The sequence below is a fragment of the Tenrec ecaudatus genome, chromosome 5 (assembly GCF_050624435.1).
Source record: "Tenrec ecaudatus isolate mTenEca1 chromosome 5, mTenEca1.hap1, whole genome shotgun sequence".
NCBI classification, from domain to species: Eukaryota; Metazoa; Chordata; class Mammalia; order Afrosoricida; family Tenrecidae; genus Tenrec; species Tenrec ecaudatus.
In genome coordinates, this window is record NC_134534.1 from 84,247,993 (window position 1) to 84,272,504 (window position 24,512).

General features: G+C 40.7%; 2 protein-coding genes across 7 annotated transcripts in view; one reads left to right on the top strand and one right to left on the bottom strand.

Moving 5' to 3' along the window:
* TMEM68 (transmembrane protein 68) overlaps positions 1–23,223 on the bottom strand; it is a 42,285-nt gene extending 19,062 nt beyond the window's left edge. For 2 of the 6 annotated variants that reach the window (XM_075549675.1, XM_075549679.1), the window contains exons 1-3: positions 23,087–23,223; positions 12,612–13,006; positions 10–177 (exon numbers count right to left, since the gene is read on the bottom strand). In XM_075549675.1, coding sequence (XP_075405790.1) covers positions 10–177; positions 12,612–12,936 — 493 coding nt within the window. In that variant the 5' untranslated portion in view covers positions 12,937–13,006; positions 23,087–23,223. Of the gene's footprint in view, positions 1–9; positions 178–1,415; positions 1,534–12,611; positions 13,007–13,573; positions 13,626–22,682; positions 22,917–23,086 lie in introns of those variants that run through there. The other 4 variants (XM_075549676.1, XM_075549677.1, XM_075549678.1 and 1 more) reach the window with 4 other exon arrangements.
* Positions 23,224–23,284: 61 nt separating this feature from the next.
* TGS1 (trimethylguanosine synthase 1) overlaps positions 23,285–24,512 on the top strand; it is a 50,509-nt gene continuing 49,281 nt past the window's right edge. The window contains exon 1 of the mRNA XM_075549674.1: positions 23,285–23,533. Coding sequence (XP_075405789.1) covers positions 23,430–23,533 — 104 coding nt within the window. The 5' untranslated portion in view covers positions 23,285–23,429. The remainder of the gene's footprint in view (positions 23,534–24,512) is intronic.

Genomic DNA, 24,512 nt, shown 5'->3' on the forward strand with positions numbered 1-24,512 from the left:
ACAGTTTACCTGGAATTTTAAAGACAAAGTGATCAGCTACTACTCGGCAAGTTCTGCCTTTTTGAATAAAAATTTTAGCCATGAAATAGTAAAAATCTATGGGAATCGCTCCATGATAAAAAATTATAAGTGCTGGTCCTTTTTCTGGTATTTTATCCATCCCATGGACTTCATAGCCTGTTGGAAAGAGAAAATACAAATACTTAAAATCTATTTATTAGTTGTTTTTTCTTACAAAGACACGTAAGTCTTCCCATTTCTCTTCTCTTCCCTTTTCTTTCTTTATCTCCCTGTGCCCTCTTGAACAAGTCAGTCCTGGAGCTATAAGCTGGGTTAGAAGAAAGTAGGTTATTTGTGGAGGGTGGACTTGGAAGGACTCAAAGGCCAGAGTCAGAGTATCCATTAGGGAGAAGCCGCTGCTGGCCTGAGTGGGCGAAAAGCGGTCAGTGGGGGAGCAGTGTTTACGGAAGCTCAGAGTTTGAAGCAAGAAGAGCATCCAAGCACACAGGCGGCTTGCCATGGGTGTTAAAGCCTGAGTGGGGTGAGACAGTGTCCTCAGAGTAGTGGCCCGATGGAGGGAATTACAGTCTGAGCAGGGTAAGGAGGCATCCATGTGGGGTCGGGGTGGGGGTGTCTGGGATGGCGAGCAGAAGTCCTAGTGGGGAAAGGAGGGCTCCTGGGAAAGGAAGCTGGCCAGCACAAGGTTTCAGAGCCTGAGTGGGGTGTGAGACTACTGACAAGATGGGAAAGTGTCTGTGATGAGGTACGGGTGACATATACGGGAGGTTGGTGGAGGTGGGGAGGGGTGTTGAACAAACCAACCTAAACATCAAGGATAATGTGAACCAGGTTTCTCGTTGTTGGAAAAAGGGGTTACAAATACAGAAAAAGAGAAACTAGAATAAACTCGTTAGCCAAAAAAGATTGTTCTTCCCACCCTAACAAGAAGAAATGGTGATAGTCTACAAACAAAAACAACTTTCCTCAGGCATGTCAGATTTCAGATGGCAAGGTGATCAAGTAAACTGAGAGTCCATGTATGAGAAGTTCCTTCAAGGAGAGAAAAAAGGAAGTATGGAAGGAAGAGACAGCAGTCATAGAAAGATTAGTAAACAGAACCAGTGAAGGTCATGGGCGGGCTAGTGTGAATGGAGACTTCCTAGAAACCTTAGTCTTAAACAAAGAGAGGACACACTCACTCAACAGCAACTTCCCACAGGCCCTCAGTGAGTGCCTGGCATAAAGACTAGGGGCTAGGTCAGAAACCCAAGAACCCCTCTTAGTCATGTACAGACATAACACACAATCTGCTTCTCGGGACTCTTCACTCAGAAGAGGCAAAGATTCTCAAATACTGGGAGAGGTGACGGAAGCCCTTCCACTCCCTCCAGAAAGGGGGTATCTGCAAAACATACCTGGAGGTAGGAGGAGCCACTCCCAGTATCTGGGAGAAAGTTCATTATTGCTAAAGAAAGGGCAAACCCCGAAGTGTCTGCTCCTGGGAGGTAAGGAAAGGCCAGTAGTTCGAAGATCCTGAAATGATAGAAAGTAGAGATCTGGGGAAGGGACGGGGCATTCATTGCTACCCAAACTTCCTTCTAAACAAGGAAATGTTTGATTGTAACAGGGCAGAATAAAAAGAACACAGAGAAACATACACCCCTGAGTCCTAGGCATACAGGGCAGCCTCTGGCTGAACCAGAAAATCCACCATAAGCCTCACATAGAATTACAAGCGAAAGCAATCTTCTATGGATGGAAGGGCAGGCAAACAGGAGAGCGCAGGGGCTTCTATAACTCCTTTCCACCCTGTTTATTATGTCCAAAGGATCAGTAGAAATGGCACGTCTGTGCTGAGCTCAAGACTAACTATAGCAATAACAAAATCTAAACCCTGACTCCACTCGCTAGTGGCCTGAGAGGAACGCCAACTTCCAGACAGAAACATTATCTCAATTTCCACTGATCTTTTGCAAATAATAGCCAAAATTCAATGTAAAGTTGAGACACAAAATAGGATAAAACAAGGTATTGTTGAGATCACAAAACAATCAATCAAAATAGACTCCGAAGTTGAAACTATCAGACACATGAAGGGGCTTTCAAGTTCATGGAAAGTTGAGTGAAGAGATAAACGGATTTCCACCACAAAGGTTTTGAAGACCCTCTCATACAGTCTGATAAAGGACATACTAAACAACTATGATAAAGGACTTGATAAAGGATGCAATGGGAAAGCGAGAAAACATGGATAAACAGACTAGAATTTCAGCAGAGATGAGAATTATGAGGGTCCTATGGAAAAGCTATAAATTTGCATGAGATTTAAAAATTAGAAGTTACTATTACATTAAGTGATAAATTCCTGATTTTAAGAGTTTTGTTGAGATTAAGAGAGCATCCTTGCTTGCAGGAAGTACACATTAAAGAATCAGGGAAGGTAAGAGACACGAGGAGCCTTGGCACCACGGTGGTTAAATGCTAGGCTGCCGATGAAAGGCCAGTAGTTCAAACTCACCACTTACTCTGCAGAAGAAAATGTGGCCGTCTGCTTCCAGAAGGATTCCAGCTATGGACACTCTATGAAGTAGTTCTACATTAAGATATAGGGTCTCTATGGGTCAAAATTGAATTGCCAGCCATGAGTTTTGCTTGATTTACACTACAGTCTAATGATTTAGGGGTGGGGGTGGGGGTGGAAAGGTATTTGTGGCATCAATAGAAAAATCATGTAAGATCAAATCTAGAAAGTAAAATAATGCCTCCAAATCCTAACCTAACAAACAATATTAAATAGTTATCCAAGTAGTCACACATCTCTGAAACATCAAACTCACTTTCTGGAATCCAGTCTCATCTGAAAAATAATGCAGACATTTTTTATAAGCTTAGTACAGGACAACACCATAGGAAGACGTAATACAAAATGTATTTGAAGAAACCAAACAACGAGCAGCAGACTAACTGAAAAGAATCAGGCTAGGAGCATCAACTATGTTGAAACTTGACTGTAATAAAAGCAACCGTAAACCTGAATTGTGAGTCTAAAAACAACGTACTGATCGAAACATCCTCTATTAGTGACCTAATACAAAATGAAATAGCATTTTAAATTGCTAAACACAAATAGATGCTGTCATAATGTGAACTTTTATTTTATTTACAAACAGAAGACTTAATATTTTATATTGAAATTATTCTTTTTAAATTCCCCTTCTAGTAATTAAAAAAAAAATATTGACTCTAACTGGTCCAAGTGAGAAAAAAGTGTCTGTGGTTTCAATTGGCTGTCCATAAGCATAGTACAGCACAGTACAATGAGAATCATGCCACCTCGTCCCTCTCCTGTCTACTCCAAGCTACTGTACCCAGAAGCAAAGGTGGCAGCAACCAAGGGAAATAAAGATGAAAAAGGTAGTGAAGAAGGGGAGGGAGGAGATCTCTGGATGCTTCAATTAAAGTAACTCCATTTTAAGTTTGAGTTACTGCTTTCTTTTCTTTCCTGCCAGCTAGAGAGATGAACGTGTTTACTGCTTTTCACATTTTGACCAATGCTATGTGGTTGGTGAATACTAGGGAATATAAAGTTGTTGTCAGGTATCATCTAGTGGGTTCCAACTCATAGCGATCCCTCTGCACAACAGAATGAAAACACTGCTGAGTCCTGCAACGTCTTCCCAATCATTCATTCATGTGCCTGAGCCTATTGCTGTAGTCACTGTGTCAATCCATCTCATCCAGGGCCTTCCAAAAGCAAGATATGCTTTTCCAGAGACTGGTCTCTCCTGACAGCATGTCCAAAGTATGTGAGAAGTCTCACCATCATGGCCACTAAGAGCATTCTTGCCCTACTTCCTCCAAGGCAGATCTGTTTATCCTTTCAGCAGTCCATGCTACTTTTCAATATTCCTCACCAGCACCACAATGCAAGTGCATTGATTCTTCTTCAGTCTTCCTTATTCAATGTCCAACTTTCACATGCATATGAAACAATTTAAAATACCAAGATGGCATGGGTCTGGAGCACCTTAGTCCCTAAAGTAATATACTTGCTTTTCAAATCTCTAAAGAGGTTTTATGCAGTGAATTTACCTAATGCAACCTGTCTTTCGGCCTTTTGCCTTCTGCTTCCAGGAGCACTGATTGTGGATATAAGCAAGATGAAATCCTGGACAACTTCAATCTTTTCTCCATTATCATAATGCTACCTAATAGTCTAGTTGTGAGGATTTTGGTCTTCTTGACACTGAGGTGAATGTAATCCACACTGAGGACTGCAATGGAGGTCCTCCTCACTTTTAGCAAGCAAGGTTGTGTCACCTGCATATTGTAGGCTAACTAATAAGCCTTCCTCAGAGCGGTCTAAACCCCCTGCCATGGGACAAACCAAGAAGGGAACACAACAGATGAGTGAGGGGAGCCCAGCAAAGCCACAAAGCCCTAAAGAGAGAGTCATAAAGGTCAGCAGACAGATCTGGAAGCATGCATGGTTTTTGTTGCTGTTGTTGTTTTGCTGTGGTTGTTGGGTTTGTTTTTTTTGTTTCTGTTTGGGTTTTTTTTTTCCTCCGTAACTTTTTTTTTTTTTGGTCAACTGTTTTCTATTTGTTTGGACTATGCCGTTGTTGGTATGCCTACTTACACAAGACAGACATGGGAAGCAAGCACGAGGAGAAAACAATGGGGAAGAAGGGGGCAGGGGAAAGGTGCAATGGGCAAACAACGCCATAGACAGGAGGACAACTAGGGAATAAAAAACAAGAACGAGGAGGATATAGAGATCCTGGGAGTGCTGGGGCGTAAGAGCAATCTAGCTGAAAGGAAGTACTATGAGGCCGAAGTAGGGCGAGCATGATGGTGGGGCATAAGGAAGGTAAAAGGAAACAGAGGAATGGTGTATGAAGCAAAACTAGGATAGAGGCATGACCATAGGCGTGTCCATACGCAATTACACTAATTCATAAAAATAGAAGTATTGGCGTATGTACATATATTTATATGGCAATACACTGAGGTAGCAGACGGACTTTGGGCCTCTGCTCATACCCTCCTTCAAAACAAGATCACACTGTTCTAACAAACTGACAATCTGAGATGCTCACCCTCCCAACACAATCACTGAAGATAAAATGTGTGCATAAGCAAATGTGAACAAGACAGATGGTGCCCAGCTATTAAAAGAAATAGCGTCTGGGGTCTTAAAGCCTTGAAGTGAAACAAGCGGTCATCCAGCTCACATGGAAGAAGCACACCAGCCTGTGTGATCAGGAGGTGTCATTGGGACCAGGTAACAGGCATCAGAAGACCCTTAACAGTAAACAAACAAAATCATATGGTTAAGAACAAGGAGGATGGAAGCAGAGACCCAAAGCCCATCTGTAGACAAGGGAACATCCCCCACAGAGTGGTCACAGGGAAGGGATGAGTCAACCACAGTGCAGTAAAGCACCGATGAAACACACAATATTCCTCTGGTCCCTTGAGGCCTCCTCACCCCCACCACGACCCCAAGGATGCCTCTCACTTTGGACTAGACCAGAGCATGTACACAGCAAAAGATAAGAGCTCGGGATACATGCAACCCAGGAGCAGGAATGAAGAGATACCAGATGGGAAGGGTGAAGGGGCAGGGAGGGGAAGAAAAGGAAACTGATCTACACACAGCCACCCCCCCTTCAGGGGGAAGAATGGAAACCTAACAGTGGTTGGTGTTAGACATGGAAATAATAATTTATAATCTATCAAGGGGTCACAAGGGTAAGGGGAGATCTAGAGGGGGGGGGGGAAGAGGAGCTGATACCAAGGGCTCAATAGAAAGTAACTGTCTAGAAAAGATAGCAACATATGTACAAATATGCCTGATACAATTGATGCATGTATTATAATACGCATTGTAAGAGCTCTCAAAAAAATGATTTAAAAAAAAAAAGCCTCCCTCCAATCCAATGCCGCATTCTTCTCCATGTAAGTCAGCTTCTCTGATTATTTGCTGAGCACAGACTAAGTATGGTGAGAGGATACAACCCCGATGTACATCTTTCCTAATTTTAAACCATGTAGCGTTTCCTTGTTCCCGTTGCACAACTGCCTCTAGATGCAGGTACAAGTTGTGTAGAAGCACAATGAAGTGTTATGTAATTCTCATTCTTCTCAGGTTATTCCGTTTTTATGATCCACACAGTTGAATGCCTTCACATACTCAGTAACACAAGCAAATTCTCAGATTTCAACCAAGATCCAGCTGACATCAGCAAGGATACCCCTGCTCCACTTCCTCTACTGATTCCGGCTTGAACCTGGCAGCTCCCTGTCAATGTACTGCTGTAGCCATTTTTAGACGATCTTCAGCCAACTTTTACTTTCATGTGATATTATTAATGGTATCGTTCTACAATGTGAGCATTCTGTTTAGTCATCTTTCTGTGGAATGGGTACAAATATGAATCTCTTCCAGTCAGTGAGCCAAGTAGCCGACTTCCAAATGTCTTGGCATAGACAAGTGAGTGCCTTAGCTTGCTGAAATAGTTCAGCTGGTTTTCCATTAATTCCTGATGCCTTGTCTTTGGCTCATGCCTTCCGTGCAGCTTGGACTTCTTCCTGCGGGAACATTGGTTCTTGCTCATGTGCAGCCTCCTGGAATGGTTGCATGCCCAGTAGTTCTTTTTGGTTCGGTGAATCCATCTTCTTTCAATGCCTGCTGCACTAGTCCATATCTTGTCATACAAGTTTTCAATATTGCAACTTGGGGCTTGATTTTCTTCTCGGGTTCTTCCAGTTTAAAATATGCTAAGCATGTTACTGCATTTTGGTTTTTAAACTCTGTCTTACCCTGTCTTCTTGAGCTTCCCTTTGTAATTTTCTATTCAACTCTTCGACTTCAACATTTCTTTCCTTTGCTTTAGCTACTCTACAATTAAGTGTAAGTTTCAGGGTCTCTTCTTACATCCATCTTGACCTTTTCTTCCTTTACTGTCTTTCTGCTTTCTTCCTCAATGATGTTCTTGACGTCCTCCCGCAGCTCATCAGGTTTTCTGCCATTAATTTTCAATGAATCAAATCTTTTATTGAGATGTTCTCTGAATTTAGGTGGGATAGACTCAAGGTTGATTTTAGTTCCCCTGGACTTGTTTTAATTTTCTTCTAAGCTAAACTACATATGAGCAATTGATGGTCTTAGTCAGCCCGATCTGGTTTTAACTGCTGATGTCATGCTTCGCCAGTGTCTCTTCCCATAGATGTAGTCGATTTGATTTCTGTGTATTCCTTCTAGACAATCCCATATGTGTTATTGATAAAAGGTATTTGCTATGAACAAGTCATTGGTCTTGCAAAGTTCTATCACGTGATCTCCCGCTTCAACCAAGTCCTTCTTTTCCAAGTACTGTTCCTCCTTTTTCACACCCTTTGCATTTCAATCACCTAAAATTATTGATGCATCTTGATTGCATGTTTGACCAATTGCCTGATGTAATTGTTGGTAGACTCCTTCAATTTCTTCATCACTAACTTTGGTGGCTGGTGCTTAAATCTGAATAACAGTTGTACTGACTAGGTTTCATTTAAGGGAATAGAGCTAATGTTATAGATAACATGGTACTTCAAGACTGATTTTGCAATGTCCTTTCTGATAGCAAATAGAAAGCTATTCCCTTGATTATGCCCAGTATAGTAAATCATATGATTTTTCTGAGTAAAAATGGCCAATACCAACCCATTTCAGCTCACTAATGCCTAGTATATAGATCTTATGTGTTCCATTTCCTTTGTGATGCCTTCCAATTGTCCTAGTCATACTTGACACATTCTAAGTTCCAGTCCTTAAGATCTCTGCAGCTGTTTCTCCTTCCCTTTCGTAGTCCCTAACCAGTAAATGAAATCCTCGAAGGTGCCATTCCCACAAGCTTTACCTGACTCGAATCCCCATGGCTGACTCCACTCTCAGAAGGCAGGACCTCCTTATTTCGAGTACCCTCCAACGAAGGGAGTCCATCCTTGGGTACTTTCTCCAGCTACGTTCTGCTTCCATTCATTAGGCTTTCAGTATCTGACAGTGTTTCAAAGTTAGCCATAAGGTTTTCAGTGGCGACTTCCTCCAAAGTATATAATGGATTCCATCTCTCATGTCTGCTCTTAGTCTGGAAGCTCTGCTGAAATCTGTTTACTTTGGGTGATCCTAATGGCATCTGAAATACCAGTGACAAAGCTTCCAGCTTCCAGCAACACACAAACCACCGGAGCACAGCAAACTGACAGACAAGTAGTGGGGAGGAATGTAATAGACTGTAAAATCCACCTATCAGCAGAGGAAAATATACTGCACATTTTCTCGCAGGAGTTGGTATTCATATTCTGAAATGTGAGTAGAGTGATGATTATGGCTGATAATTATTCCTCTTTCCTTTCTACCTCTCCACTATCAGGCATGCGTTAGCGAGCCTTTGCCATTCACCTTCAAGAGAGCAAAGTTAAAACACAGAACTAGGATATGATCAATGTGGTTCTTTAGTTTATCACTGTTTGATTTACTATGAAATAAGCATTAAACAATAATAAAGGCTTCAGTTTAAATTTTACAGTTGATAAGTAATTTCTAGAACATCACTAATCAGCAATGGTAACTGTAATTTGAGTATTAAATGAATTAATTATTTGGTATTATCTCATAGCGACCAAAAGGAGTTTTTTTTTTTTTAAATGCAATGTCATTTCAAGATTTAGTATTTTTCCATACTTTAACATTTCTTTTAATTATTTAATTCTAGTTAGGTTATTCACTTTACCTAAGGCACTATAAAACTGTCACTGGGGTAAAGTGACCAAAAGGATCAACTGACCCATTAGACAAGTATCTGAGAAACAAAGAATATCCCTTTGAAGAATTCTGTCCAGAATGTTTCTGAGATACTCTTCCAGGATAAAAAGGGAAGAAAATAAACTGTATATAATGCCAAATAAACTTCTGAAAAAGAAAAAGTCAACTACTCAATTATTTACCGTTTAAAAAATAAATTTCACTGCCATCGAGTCAGACTCACGGCGACCCTATAGGATAGAGGAGAACGGCCCTTGCGGGTTTCTGACTCTTTATGAAATCAGAAAGCTTCATCTTTCTCCAGTGGAGCGCCTGGTATTTCAGACGTCTGACTCTGCAGTACAAAACCACTATACCACCAGTGCTCCTATTGCCAATAAACACGATGTTCACAACTGTTGACTCGGGTTACTCCGAAACACAGATGTAAGTATAGCATTCCTCGCTCGGAAATGAAACATACATTTACAAGACTACTCCAACATTTTCACGGCATGTATGGTCCCCCGAGGCAAGCACGGTACTGGACCCTTCATAACTATTATCTCATTTGGTCCGCACAAAGTCCCTGCACAGAAAAGGAAGCCTAAGTGAGAAGAGCCCACATAACCTCATAAGGTCACGGAGAATGGCGTGGATGCAAAGCCACATTTGTCCATCCAAAGTCTAGCTCTTTCCCTATACCACACTTCCTATTACAGATACGGGTCTCCAGGAGTTGGGAAACTACTCGAGGCAGCCAACAAAACACACTAACCTACATACATGTTTTTTAAAGGCTAGATGGTATCTTATGCATGGGTTGTGAAAACAATTTAGTAAGTAACAAAATCACTTCGTAGGCTATGATCAACATTTTTTTCTTTAACCAAAGAGAGTACAATAGAAAATAGTTTGTAAATCATTCATGGAAATACCTACTCCGGTTATAATAGAAAGGAACCATGGTGATGCTGTCGGTTAAGCACTGGACTGCTAAAGCATCGGACTGCTAATTGCATGGTCAGAGGTTCAAGCTCACCAGCCGCTTCACGGGACAAAGATAAGACTGTTCCTATAATGAGTCAGTCTTGGAAACACTATAAAGAGCAGTTTCACTCAGTCCTATAGCATTTCTATTAGTTGGAATTGACTCAATAGCAGGGGGCAAAAAGTAATAAAAACTACCCTAAATATTTCACTGGATTCTTTTAACAATCCATTTTACAGAACTGGAAAAACTTTACAATGGAGAAAGCTTTCATCACAGTAAAACATCAACAGCATGATACAATGTACTGAGGGCACATCATTTTGTGGGATTCTTGCTAAAAATTCATAATCTCAATCCAAGTGTGGCGCTGTGACTTGCTTAGTATGGCAAGTGATTGGGTCAAGAAAAACCAAGTCAATTGCCATCAATTCATTTCTGATTCATACCAATGTTACATACAGTTTTCAAAGCTGTAAATCTTTACAGTGTAAGACTGGGCTTTACTTTATCACTATCTTAGAGTCAATTTTAACTCACAGTGACTCTATAAGGCAGTGGTTCTCAACCTTCCAAATGCCGTGACCCTTTAATACAGTTCCCCATGTTGTGGTGATTCCCCAACCATAAAATGATTTTCGCTACTACTTCATCACTGTCATTCTGCTACTGTTATGATTGGGCGGCCCCTGTGAAAGGGACGTTCGACCCCCCAAGCGGTCGTGACCCACAGGTTGAGAACTACCGCATAAAGGCAGTATAGAACAGGTTTCCAAGAACCTAACTATAGGAGTAGAAAGCCTTGTCTTTCTCCCCTGAAATTACAGGTGGTTTCAAACTGCTGATCTATGGTTAGCAGCCCAATGCATAACCACTCCACTGCCAGGTCTGGGTAGGACTATGCAAAATAAGAGGTGCTTGTGGCTTACATCGGGTCCGGATGGCTTGCTAATAAAGTAAATATGGGATGTATGCCGGTAGTATTAAAATAATATGGTGTTTATATAACAAAACCCTCAAACTCACTGCCTTTGAGTTGATGTCAACTCAGAGACCCTATAGAAAGAGTAGAGCTGTCTGGTGGATTTCTGAGACTGAAACTCTTCCCAGGAGTAGAAAGCCCAGTCTTTCTCCCACCAAGTTGCTGGACCGATGAGCTATCTAATCACAGTCCAAACGTAACCACTAAATAACAATTCAACTAATGAGCATATTACTAATGATGTCTACTAATGGCAATTTTATATTTCAGTAGTATAAACCCTTTAAGCATCTATTTTAAAATCCATGCTTCCCTTCATGTCTGTGAAAACACTACATCCCTGCACAACATGTTCATGTCTACCTAACCTCTGCATTTTTGTATAGTTTTTAAACAAGAGACCAACAAATAAGGTATTAGCAGAATAATGAGGTGACTACACAGGAAATAAGCCTCTGGTGATTTCCCTCTCAATATAATTAAGAAACGGGAATAAACTGATTACCAAGCAGAGCACTGGAGAGACAACTATAGGAGAGCAAAATGGTAAGTCTGACTTGAACGGTTAAAACCTTGTCACTTGATCTCCCCTCTGTTACACTTTGAGCTTCATCTGGTTTTCAATATTTTCTGTGTTTTGGTTTTTTTTTTTTTCATATTTGGGTACTGATGTATTTTGTCATGGTGGGTAGCCTTCTTGAATCTTTGTTATGCATTTTCCATTTTTCGATATACGAAAACCGGGATTGGTGAACCTATAGAGACAACAATTAGAATAAGGGTCCTGGGGAGTACAGTGAGGGACATAGGAGGGAGGGGAAAGGGGAGCTGATATCAAAGAGTTCAAGACGGAGGAAAATGTTTTGAAACTGTGGTAGCAATTGTACAATAATACCACTTGATGTGATTGAACTATGGAACGGTATGATGTCTGGATTAGTGTCCAATAAAATGGTTTGGAAAAAAAAGATAGACTAGGAAGAAAGGACTGGCAATTCACTTCTGAAAATCAGCTATTTAAAACCCTATTGATCCCCACATAATAATAATAAAGTGAAAAATGGTAGACAAAACAACCAAGTCACAAAAATAAGCCACTAGAGGGCAATTTTAGTGACAAAGATACACACTTCACAAGAAATAAAGGCACAAATATCCTGAGAGAAATATACTGCCATCTGATTGCTTACATTATTATGACCTCTGGAATGAACCAAACAGCAAATGGGTTAATTTTGATGAACAAATTATATTTAATATTTCATGAAAAAAATACATTACTCTGAGAAAATCAAACTTATTTTGAAAAGGTTAGAGAAGTAGATACTAAATAAAGAAAACATTTTCAAAACTGTTTTCTATATTGTTTGTATTTTTCTCTTAGTCTTATAGGTATTTAAACATAAATTATTGCATATTAGCTTATGGTAACAGTCTATACTGTTGTATGCTTCTTTCTTTTTTTTTTATAATGTAGCTTGCAAATGGAGGTGTTCCTTGGTCTGATGATCAAGGAATGAGAGAGAGTGAGAGAGAGTGAGAGAGAGTGAGAGAGAGTGTGAGAGTGTGAGAGAGAGTGAGAGTGTGAGAGTGAGTGAGTGTGAGAGTGAGAGTGAGACTGAGAGTGAGAATGAGAGTGAGAGTCAGAGCGTATGCTTCTTTCTTTAATGGAAATTAATGTGGCCGGAAAAGTCATTTTAAGATACACACACAGGCATAATATGCAAGAACAGATAAATTACGTTTCCCCTGTTCTCTATTTTCTAGTATAATCTCAGCTGTTAAAATAGAATGAGACAGTTGACCACACATGTCTAGCAATACAAAGAGACCCAGGTTTTCTTGCTTACCATGCCAAACTGCCGCATGTCCATCCCACAGAGTTGCCACGGTTTTCCGTGCACCATCCCATAAGTTATGAGAATAAGCTTCTTTTAATACCTTCTTTCTCTTATAAATGTGTAAGAAAATAATTGTCAGGTAAAGGAGAAAGATGGTAAAGTAAGGAAGTATTAAAAGTATTAGTGGTGTAAAAACCCACAAGAGATAGTTGACAAAATTTAAATAGTCCTCCAATTGTTCCACACCAAACCATTCTTCAAGTATGTGGATCAGACAGATCATGTAGGGCATAGAATATGGTCCTGCATCACAGGTTTGATTTTTGGCTATCATTTTTCCTTAGGTGAAAATGACAACTTTCATTTCTTTCTTCCTTGTCATAGCAGCTCCTTAAATTTTGTCACTAGAAGGGAAAAATAATTCAATATTATTTTCTTCACAGAAGAAACACTAAATATTTCAGTATGCATAAATATCGTTTTTTCTCAAAACCAAAATGAGTAGATTGGTAATGGCTATCTTTATTGAAGAGTTAAGTGTGAGGGTCATAAAGTTTCAACTGTCCTCTCACGAAGTTAAGCTTTTCAAACAATGCGTAAGCTAAATTGAGAGGCAAAAATAAAGTGACAGAGAGTAAAATTTCAAATTGATCTTTAAAATTCAACTGACATCTACAGTAGGTCACACTGGATATGTGTATCTTAAACTGGATTTTGTTAACCGTTCTTCACAAAAGAAAAACATGAATCCTGATTCAGTAAGAGTAACTTAATCCTTTGGGAAACAGTATTAATTTTTTGGCACTGTCCTTTATAGAAAAACAAACTTACATAAAAGCCAATCTTTTGAAACTGACATTACACAATAATAAAATTTCATGACCATTATCCTTTGTCATTAAAAATTCTCTTGAATAGCAGATGAGTTTACATGCAGCTATGAAACTCATTCTCTAAGTTATTTGACTTACCAGAAATTAGATAAATATCTTGCTTTAACCGTCAGTGTATGTATTTTGAACACTATAATATACAAAGGAAAAAATGATTGAAAAAATAACACCTAGCTAGAATTTCCATAAATAAATTACCAGATATTCATGACGAAACGTTTGACAAGTATGTGCATAGCCCTGCACGAATTGATCACAATGAAAATTTATGCTCGTGTTACCATTGTTGTAGTGAGAATACATCTACATATTTACTATTGTTAGCTACCATGAGCGGCCCCACCCCCAACGCCCCCCGCCAAGAAATTCTATTTACAATGGAGACCACCAGGCCTTTCTTCCTAGCCAGTCTTGGCTCTGCTGAAACATGTTCAACTTCAATAGCAACATGTAAGCCTCCAGTGATAGCTGGGTTGAACTTGCACATGAGGTGCAATTGCTGGGAACTGAACCCAGGTCTGCTGAGTATGAGGCGCTACTATATAAATTACTTTAACTCTTCTAAGGGCTCAATAGAAAGTAAATGTCTAAAAAAATGATGGCAACGTATGTACAAATATGCTTGATACAATTGATGTATGGATTGTTATAAGAGCTGTAAAAGTCCCAATGAAATGATCTTTTAATTACAAAGTATATATATGTTAACTCTTATGATCATATTTTCCTACATAAAAATTCCCTCTTCTATTATCTTTTCTCTGGTTCTGAATCCATGCCTAGGGAGTTTTGTTTTTTTTAAATCATTAATCCATACTACATAATCCTAATGAAACATCTATTTAAATGCTTTGAGGATGAGACCAGATGGATAAATAAATGGACAGGAGAGGAAGAGACAGGCATATAAAATGCAATATGTTATCTGTATGCAAGCACCATCTTGCTAAGCGCATCACTGTGAATGCTTCCAAGGAAGGAAGACTTACTGTAGCCATCTTGCATACAACAGCATTTATTTGTGAGAAATGTGGACATGTTAAGGTGATACAAGGTGAACACAGAGTACACCAAGATATAAAAGCACCACTTGGACTTTATGTACATATTATTATCGATCCACTTAGAGGGTAGAATTACTAAAAGTATAACTTAATTCTTTTTAACATGAGAGCTTTTCCCACTAAAATGGTTATAATCCAAAACATAGAAAATACCAAGTGCTGATATGGGTGCGGAAAAATTGGGACCGACATGCATTCCTGATGGGAATACAAAATGGTGCAGCTCCATGGAAAATAGCTTGGCAGTTCTTTAGAAAAAACTTAAAAAGTTAAAACATGGCATTTCAACATAACAATCCCACTCCAAGGTACAGCTCCAAGAAAACAAAAAACAGATGCTCACATGAATGTTCACAGCAGCATTACTCCCAATAGCCAATAAATGGAACTAGCTCAGTGACTATCACCTAATGAACAGGTAAATAAAACGTGGCATACACGTACCACAGAATATTATTCCCCGCTAAAAAGAAAGGAAGTCCTGACACACGCCATGACATAGACCTTAAAAAATGTTGTTGACTGAAACAGTCCTAGTGGCATAGTGGATAATGATGGGCTGAAAAGCACGAAGCCAACAATGTAAAACCAGCTGCTCTACAGCACAAAGATGAAGCTTGCTGCTCCTGTAAAGATTTAGTCTCAAAAATAGACAGTTCTACTCTGTCCTATTGGGTTGCTCTAGTAGAAATTGACTCTGGCAGTGAGTTTGGTTTACTTTTTTGAGAAGACACTCAGAAAAAGCCATATATTATAAGATTCCATTACAGAAATACCCCGAATAAGTTCATCCAAACAGCAGATACTAATGGTTACCAGGTGCTGGTGGAGCAAGGAATGAAGAGTAAATGCTAATGGTACTAAACCTACCCACTGCCAGAGTCAACTCCAACTCAGTGACCTTAGAGGACTAAGCAGAATTGCTTCTTTGGGTTTCCAAGGCTATAAATCTTCATGGGAATATAAAGTCCCAACTTTCTCTCCCAGAGCAGCTGGTGGTTTCAAACTGCTGACACCTTGCAGCTAGTAGGCCAACGTGTAACTCACAATGCCACCAAGGTGCCACAATAAATGGGTACAGATAGGCCCTTTTTAGGATGGTAAACATGTTCTGTAATTAGTAAATGTACATCCAAAATGTGGAGTATTACAATTTGTGAATTAGATTTCAATTACAAAGATCTTAACTATTGCTAACAAACAAAATTTATAGTAATATCTGAAATATGTTAAAAGAGCCTTTCCTGGTTCTAAAATCCAATCAGCATTTCAAATATTTTCTTGTGTCTCAGCTGCAAGTTTACCTCACAAATTAATTTTCTCAATCAATATTCATACAAAAGTATTCCTTGACACTGAATGTTCTCTTTCCTCCCTCCGATCCCCACTTCCACTCGTCTGGTTTACTCTTCCTTTCCTGCATTCTTCTCCTCTTTGGTTGAGGTAATGTTGCCCCTTTGGTCTCCTATGGACTGTCCTGAGGCTCACCTTCCTCACAAATGTTGTTTGCGGTAGCGTTCTACTACTGGGCTGACAGTTGACCATCTGATCCTTCCTGCTTACTTCTACTGCTAGCAGTAATCAAGTCTCATTTCCAGTTTCTTAGAGGAGTATAAAATCTTGGGATCTGAAAAGCTTCCTTAGGCTTTCTCCTCATACAAACTAGTAATAAAATTCTCTCTCTCAATCTCATTCTTATTATACATGCTTTATGCACACAGTAAAAGGAAAAGGTACTGTTAACAATAGAATGCCAGTGAGAGTAGTTACAAAGTCATGAGATATAAACAGTGCACCATGCAAGAACTTTATCTACAAAAAATCACCGAGGCTTGATGTAAACCATTCATAAAGGAAAGCTCAAAAGATATCCCATTACATCTTCAAAATCGTCTACTGATTTACAGTAAAGCCCCCTCCCGTACAGTAACCTTCAACTCTGGCCCTAGTCCTGTACTTACGAGTCTCTTCCATTAAACCACCTCTGAAGTTTGAGGACAGCCCTAGTGGTTATCCACTGGGCTGCTCGCCACAGGGCCAGCAGTTGGAAATCCCCAGCAGTTGGGTTCAGTGGGAGAGATAAATTTTCTGCTCCTATGAAGAGTTGCACTTTGGGAAACCCACAGGGGCAGTTCTACCCTGTCCCATAGTCGCTTTGAGTAGAAACCAACTTGATGGCTGTGAGTTTGATTTTTGTTTATCAGTTTGGGGATCATGTATCAGAAGTAGCCTGAGGGGTTCAGTGGTGCTAAAATAGCATGGAGTTCTCCTCTGGCTACTCGAGGGAGGAGATTTCAACTCCACACAATCTCACACGTATCTCCACGCTCCACATTTCTTTACACTGCTCTGACACTAACGTTTCCTCCTATGACACTCTATTTTTTCTGCTACATTGGATTATTTGTTTCCACTGTGAGTTTTGTGTGGTCCTCAGCCTCTCAGCCACAAGGTCCCTTGGCCTCTGCCTCCTCTGCTTTATCTCCTGGTCTCTTTTACCTTGGCCTCTGTTCTTGGTCTGTCTCCTTTGCTCTGTCTGTCCCATGTCCCTTTGCCTCTGACGCCTCTAGTCTTGGCCTCCGCCACTTCACAGAGAGTTCTTGAACATATTCCATTGATGGATCCTTTTCTTTTAGGGTCCTAGGATTTCTCTCTCTGCTCCTGCTTCTTATATGGAAGTGTAATGTTTGTCTTTCAGCAGACCATACCCCCAAGGAAACAAAAGGTGGTAACTTAAGTCACATCTCCTAATAAACTGGAGAATTAGAATACAGTTCACCTTAATCCTGCAATAGAGAACTCCATCCAAAATGAGATTACAATCATAGGCATGTGTTAGCCTGGGTACTTTAGAGAAACAAATTCACAGAAACTCATGTATAAGAGAGTTTTATATAAAACTTAAGTGCACATCAAGAAAACATCTCAAGCCAGTGCTGTCCAAGGCCACAAGTCCAACATTAACCCAATAACCCAAACGTCCAATACTAATCCACAAAGTCCTCTACCATCTCACAAAACACACACAATGATGCTGACTACGGGAGGAAAGCAGAGTCAGTGAACAAGTAAGCATCTCGGCGCTGGCAGGGGTCTCCATACGGCTGCTCCAGCACCCAGGGTTGCATCGGGATAGATCCATGCAGCTTCTCCTCAGCGATGTCTGTCAGGAAGTGAGCCTTGCCAGCTGAAACAGGGAACTGGCTAAGGCAGCTGCACCCTGCTCCGACCATCAGAAAGCAAGAGACCCGAGAACTAGAAAGGTGAGGCTCACTGAGCCATTTAGCTCTCCACCCCTCAATTAACCCCACATTTGTTTATTGGCCAAGTTGGCACAATAAACTTTAACTAACCCAGGCATTTGTAATACATCACAAAAGGGAGTATGGCTAGAGGGCCATATTAATTTACTACATTTCAAGCAGGTTACGTGGTGGGCCACTAGCCACAAGGCCTGAAGTTCGAACCCAGTGGGCACTCCTTAGGAGAGACATAAGGCTTTCTGCTCCCATCGATTTACAGCCTTGGAAAACCAAAGAAGCAGTTCTATTCTGTCCTATCAGATCATTATAAGCCATAATTAACTCAATTTCAGTGAATTTGATTTTGAATCATGAGTAGTCACCAAATTCCCTTTTCTAGTTAGAATTTTAAAAACTCTTCTTCACATCTTAATTTCTTAACCCTTCAGTAGTTATTTCACTTCAGTTATTTAATATTGAGAATGCCATGTGGAATATCCTTCTTCTGCTTCAGTCTGGTAGAAGTCTATAAAATTGGAATAATAGCATATGCCCTTAGGACTATTCTGGGCACCACTGAATTAATTTATGTAGAGATCCTAAAACAATAACTAACATGACATAGTGTTGTGTACTTGTTACTATTAGCAGAATGTAAGATAACATCCGTTATTACACTGTTAACTCATGTTGTTTAAAAATGTACTTTTGACACTGTCACAAACCACACCTGGGAAAAAATTTTGAACCCGGTAAGACTGCACATTCTATAACCTTTAGCTTTTATGGTAGAAGGCATGGCCCACCCTTTTAGCCTACATTAGATACAGAGAGTACAAGTGAAAACTAGGAAGATTTCCCACACTGGACTATTGGCTTGATTACTCTGGCTATGTAACTTTGAGGAAGTTACTTAACCTTGGTAAGTCTCAGTGTGACCTTCTAATAAACAGAATCATTCATTCAATAAAAGCTTTTGAAGCACTGTGTATCATACTATGCAAATAATAATCATTTTCCAAAATAGCAGGAAATAAAGCAAAGTCCATGACTTCATGCAGTTCACATTTGGAAAGAGGAAGAAAGACAAGAAACAAAGAAACTAGTAGTTATTCCCATTGCTACAGAGTCCATTCTGACTCACAATCACCCTTTATGGCAGAAAATTCCTCCAAAGGCTTTCCAAGTCTATCAATCTTGATGGACACAGACAGCCTCGTCTTTTTCCCTTGGAGTTGCTGATGGGTTCAAACTACTGACCTTGCAGTTAGCAATCCAATGCTTAAGAGTATCACCGATACTTACTGGTAAATATACTTCATCAAATAATGACAAGTGTTATGGGGAGTAAAGACTGGTTATAGTATATATGACAACAGACCCTATTCTAGGCACTGGGAATATTTAATAACAAAATAGATTGTTAACTGAGAAAATACAAATACTAAAATAATGTATGATATATAACTCATTGAGTGCAAAAAACAAATTTTAAACACAAAGAGCCAGGTTGATCTGCCCAAAGTCACGACACTAACTCAGCATAGAGACAAATGTCAATCTATTTCTAATTTCTAGTCTAGTTTCCATCATTTTCTTTCATTTCTTTTATTAAACAGGAGGGTTTAGGTATAATAAATAGTTTTTGTCTTTTCTCTACTTCTGCTCAGTCTTCCTCTCTTCCAGTTTATCATATGCTGCCCTTGATTTCTTACCACCGTCTTTATTTTAATCTAGTAAAAACAGTAATTATTAAGAGCTAGTTTCTGAGAGATTAAATATTTTAGTTGCCAAAATTCTGTCATCATTACCACACATAAAGGGGAAAAAAAAGCTAAAATGAAGCATAGTTCTATGGTCCTTAGAAAGTATCATTAAAAAATTTTTTTTTTAATAAAATGTCCTTTTTCCCATCTGGAATTCATGTAATTTTAATTTGTAAGAAAAGAATAACAACGGGACCATTATTAATTGATATTGATGGCATGGTACATTTATGCTAATTAACCTAATAGGAATACTTTTTTAATTAGTACTTTTTTGTTGTGTTTTTTTAAGAGACTTTAGGAAATACAAGTGGGCTTGGGCTTCAAAGTTCAGGAAAAATAGAATTAAAAGATAATGGAAATGTCCTATGAACTTCTCAAGGCTCTCATATTAATACGCCTATTACCACCCTTGATAATAACTTATCTATTCCTTTACTTTTATGTTATCAGTTGCTTTGAGAATATTCTAAAATGCTAATTGAAAGAAATACTTTCTTCAAATATTTCCCTTTGGGGGAGGGGCATATATATTTTCAATTGCTTAACAAAGGTCTGGTACTCAGTTTTAGTAAATATGCATCCTACCTGGAAAAATTAGAACGCTAAAACTTATCTATTTCATCTAGACATCTGGCAAACTCAATCCTTTTACCATATAAAATCCGTTGCAATTGGTGAACAGTATCTTTAAAATACTGTTTACTTTTCAAGCTTCAAATTCTAAATTCTGATATGAATTTAGTAAACTCTTCATTCCACTTGATGACTTAAGAGCTGGACTGCAAACCACAAGGTCATTAGTTCTAATCCACCAGCCACTCTGCTAAGAAAGATGAGGTTTGCTGACAGCCTCAATATGACAGTGAAAGACCAAAACCTATTAGTAGGGTTCCCACAGGATTAAGCCTCTGGTGAAGCCCCTCTGGCAGTAGACCAAGGCTGCAACAGCCTTAGAATACACTGAAAAGTGGAGTATTCCAGACACAGTTAGATTAAAACACCTTATCATTTGTTCTCCTTTTTGACTCCTTTTAAATTTGTGCTAGTTGTTATTATTTTCTACATTCAAGTGAGGTTTTTCTCGGTTTTACTGTTATTGTTTCATTGTTTTTTTTATCTTGGTTGGTTGTTTTGGTTTTTATTGTCCTCTTGTATATTTTTCAGCACATGAAATCCAGGATAGTTAAATCTACACAGTATGGATTAATATTTTCTTAGTGGATTAATATTTTCTTAGGGCTATGGCAGGAGAGGTGTGGGGGATGGAGAGCGAATAACAAGGAGTACAAGAAAGAAGAGAATGTTCTAAAGTTAATTTGGTGATGATTACAGAACTTTTTAATATGATTGAAATAATAAAATGTCTCATATGTGATTATGTCAATAAAATTGTTAAAAAAGAAGGGCAGTTCTACTCTATCTTAAGGGGTTGCTAGGAATCAGAATTGACTCGATAGCAGGGATTTTAGAGTTGATTTTGACTTTATTAGCTTAGTTGCTCATCAAAAAACAAAAGTAAAGCAAACAAAAAAAAATATGGGTGTATTTTAGGATTTGAGCTGCTAACTTCAAGATCAGTGGCTCAAACTCACTGACCTCTCTGAAGAAGAAAAATATGGCTGTCTGGTCCCAGAAAGATGGACGGATATTAGAAACCTACAAGGGCAAGTCTACTCTCTCCTATAGGGTTAGTACGTAACAGAATCAGTTCCATAGTTTGGTAGCACAGTGGTTAGGTGCTTGGCTGCTGACCAAAAGGTTGGTTGCTAGACCCTCTCAAGTGGCTCAGGCAGGAGAAAAGACCCAGTGACTTAATCTGCTTTTACAATGGTTACAATGTAGGAAACCTTATGGGACAGTGCTATTCCATCATAAAGGGTCACTGTGAGTTGGAATCAATTCAAGGCACACAAAACCTGTAACTGCAGCATTCTGAGCTTCTTGAGTTCTTAAAATGAGCCTAACTATGAACTCAGAATGGGCAAAAGCCAGAAAGCTTGCTCTCTGCTCCTGTAAAGATTTATACTCTTGGAAAGTCGTAGGGGCAGTAGAGCCTGTCCTGTAGGGTCGATAGGAGTCAGAACTGACTCACTGGCAGTGAATTTGTAAAAGTGTAGTTTAATTTCAAATCAGTTTTCTACAGTTTTCCACCCATATTGCCCACTAATATTTTGTCAGCACTGGTAAATGTAGCCAAAATATTGGTGACCACCCTAAATGTCAAAAAGGAGCTCTGGTGGTATCAAGGTTATGCATTGGGCTCCTAACCCAAAAGCCAGTCGCTCAAATCGAGCAACTACGCTGGAGGAAAACGAGGCTGTCTACTCAAAAACACACAAGGACAATTCTACCCTGTCCTATCTGGTCGCTATGACTTGTAATGGACCAGGTGGCAGAGAGAGTAGTTGGGTTTTGTTTGGGGGCCTACAGATATGTGTAGATTTTACCTCATTTTCATATCGTTCCAACGAATCGATGCCATTAAGAATACCAACCGAGTCCGACTGGCTCCAACGACTTGCACTCTCATCTAGTTCTTTGACAAACCTGTCTGGGCAAGTTGCAACCGGAATCACACTCCTGACTGCCCTTTTCCAAATCCGGCAGGGCTGCGTCACTTGTCTAGGTCCTGCTTATGTTCTCTAGCCTACACTAGCCGCTGAGGAGCGACCTACTTTACAGATTGTAAAACGCAGGGATAGACCGTGCTAAGAGTCCGCAAGCTGTGTGCCGACTCAAGGTCTTAATAGCACCCATGCAACACTGCACGTGCACGGCTTCATTTCGCCTTTCATACGCCCTATGAGGGAGGTAACATAAATCAGCTCCATTGTAAAGACGATCAAAGGGAAGCTGGCAGGTTCGGTGGCTTGCCCAGGTGCACAGGAAGCACGGCATCGCCAGAATTCCAAGGAAGCAAACACTCTTCAGCTAATTTCCTCAGTGTCCCGCAGTAAACTCTCCTAATTCCTACCTGCATTTCTTTAGCTGTTATACACAAAGTAGCTCGAAAGGTCCCCTGGGCAAGCCTAGGGGGCTCAAGAAAGGTGGCACCTCGCCCTCCCTAAATTTAGATTCTCAGCTCACTGCCATCGAGTCAGTGCTGACTTACAGCGATCCCCTGGTGGGGTTTCCGAGACTGCAATTGTTAACGAGAGTAGAAAGTCCAGTCCTAAGCCCGCGGAGCTGCTGGTGGTTTCGAACTGTCGAGCCTTCAGATTGCAGCCCACGACATCCCGGGGCCCCATCCATTTACATTAAACAAGCCAAACTGGAGCGTTTCTCGCGCGGCGGGGAGAGACTAGACGAGAGGAGAACCGGCTCCCGGTCTCCCAAGCCAGACCTCCCGCCTCGGGCACGAAGCCCGCACTCCGCCGCCGAGCATCCCGGGACGCGGGGGGGCGCGCGCGGTCCCGGCACGCGGCCTTCCCGGCTTCCAGCGGAGCGGCACGGGCCGGGCCCGGGGAGGCCGAGCTGGGAAGCGCGCGGAGCGGACATGGCGCGGGCGGCACATACCTCGGCCGGGCGGGAGCGAGCGGCAGCGGGAGCTCTCCAGTGGCCCGGCCGCTGAGTGAAGCGGGAAGATCGGTCCGCCAAACCCCGCGCCTGTGAGGAAGTAGCCGGGAGGCGGGGGCTGTTGCTGCAGCCCGGGCGGGGTTGCCGGTTGCACCGACGGGACCCCGCCCCTTCCGGTGCCGCCTGGCCACTTCCGTCGGCGACCCTCCTGCGTCCGGGCGGGAGCCGCAGTCTCCTTTCCTAACCCTGTTTGCAGGGCTGGCCGGGCCCGTGGGCCGCTCGTCACTCCCCGTCACGGAGCAAAAGGCCTCGTTAGAGAGCAGGCTGACGCTGAGCGAGCAAGATGTGCTGCGAGAAGTGGAGCCGCGTCGCCGAAATGCTCCTCTTCATTGAAGACCTAGCGGAGGATTGCAAGATCCGCTGCCTCTGCTCCAGGGCGTTTGTAGAGTAAGTACCCACGTGTTTCTCGTGGCCCGTAGTACCGTTTTCCCCAGAAAGATAGATGGTGCAGACGTGGTTGTGATGAGTTGACCCTTGAAATCACGGCCATAGTGTGTGACACTTAGACAAGGGGATGTGTGAGAGAGAAGAAAAGTCCCCGGATATTGACTTCATTATGTACTAGACAAGGGGATGCGTAAGAAAGAAGACAAGTCCCCAGACATTGACTTTATTATGTACATTCACGACTAAATCTACTTTGTTTGAAGCTATAGTGCAAAAAATATTCGCTAGCATGTAACTTTATATTTATCAGTTGTGGACATTTAATATTCTGGGAAAGTAAAATGCAATAGCTTTAGTGGGTGCGACGGCACAAGGTTCTGCTTTAATACTTGTGGTTAACCTTTTGTAAAAAAAAAAACGTTAAAAGTCTTAATTCTGAAGTGTATATAATTAAAACCAGTAGTCATCTATGGACGCTCATGTGCTTTGAGGTGTCTTCATCTTTGGAAAATATTTCTGTCAGGGAAAAGTCTTGCATGAAAGATAGCTAGTGTGGGGGACTAAAGAAATGGCTTCTAGGAATGATTTTCTCAAAGTTTACAACTGACCTAAGTTGCTTAAATCTTTGTTCATTTCTAAGCAGGCAGATTGGCCATAATCTCACATTCTTATTGTGAAAATCAAATCTTGTGGAAGTTAATGTTTTTGACTTTGTATGTGGAAATAAAATGAGGATGCACCTTTAAAGAAAGGCTTCATATTCTACTTCCAGGAAAAAAAGAAAAAAGTACAGCGCCCAGTTCTGCTCCCAGACATAGGGTCAGGAGTTGGGGCCAGCTCAGGGCAACTGGTCACTCCTAAGTTTGTGTGGGAGCATGCATGCCCCAAAGAACTCTGTGTAAACTCCTGGGGAATCAAAGGAAAGTAAAGCAAATGTAACAATGAGGAAAGAAAATTAAGAGATCCGGTTGGTGAGATA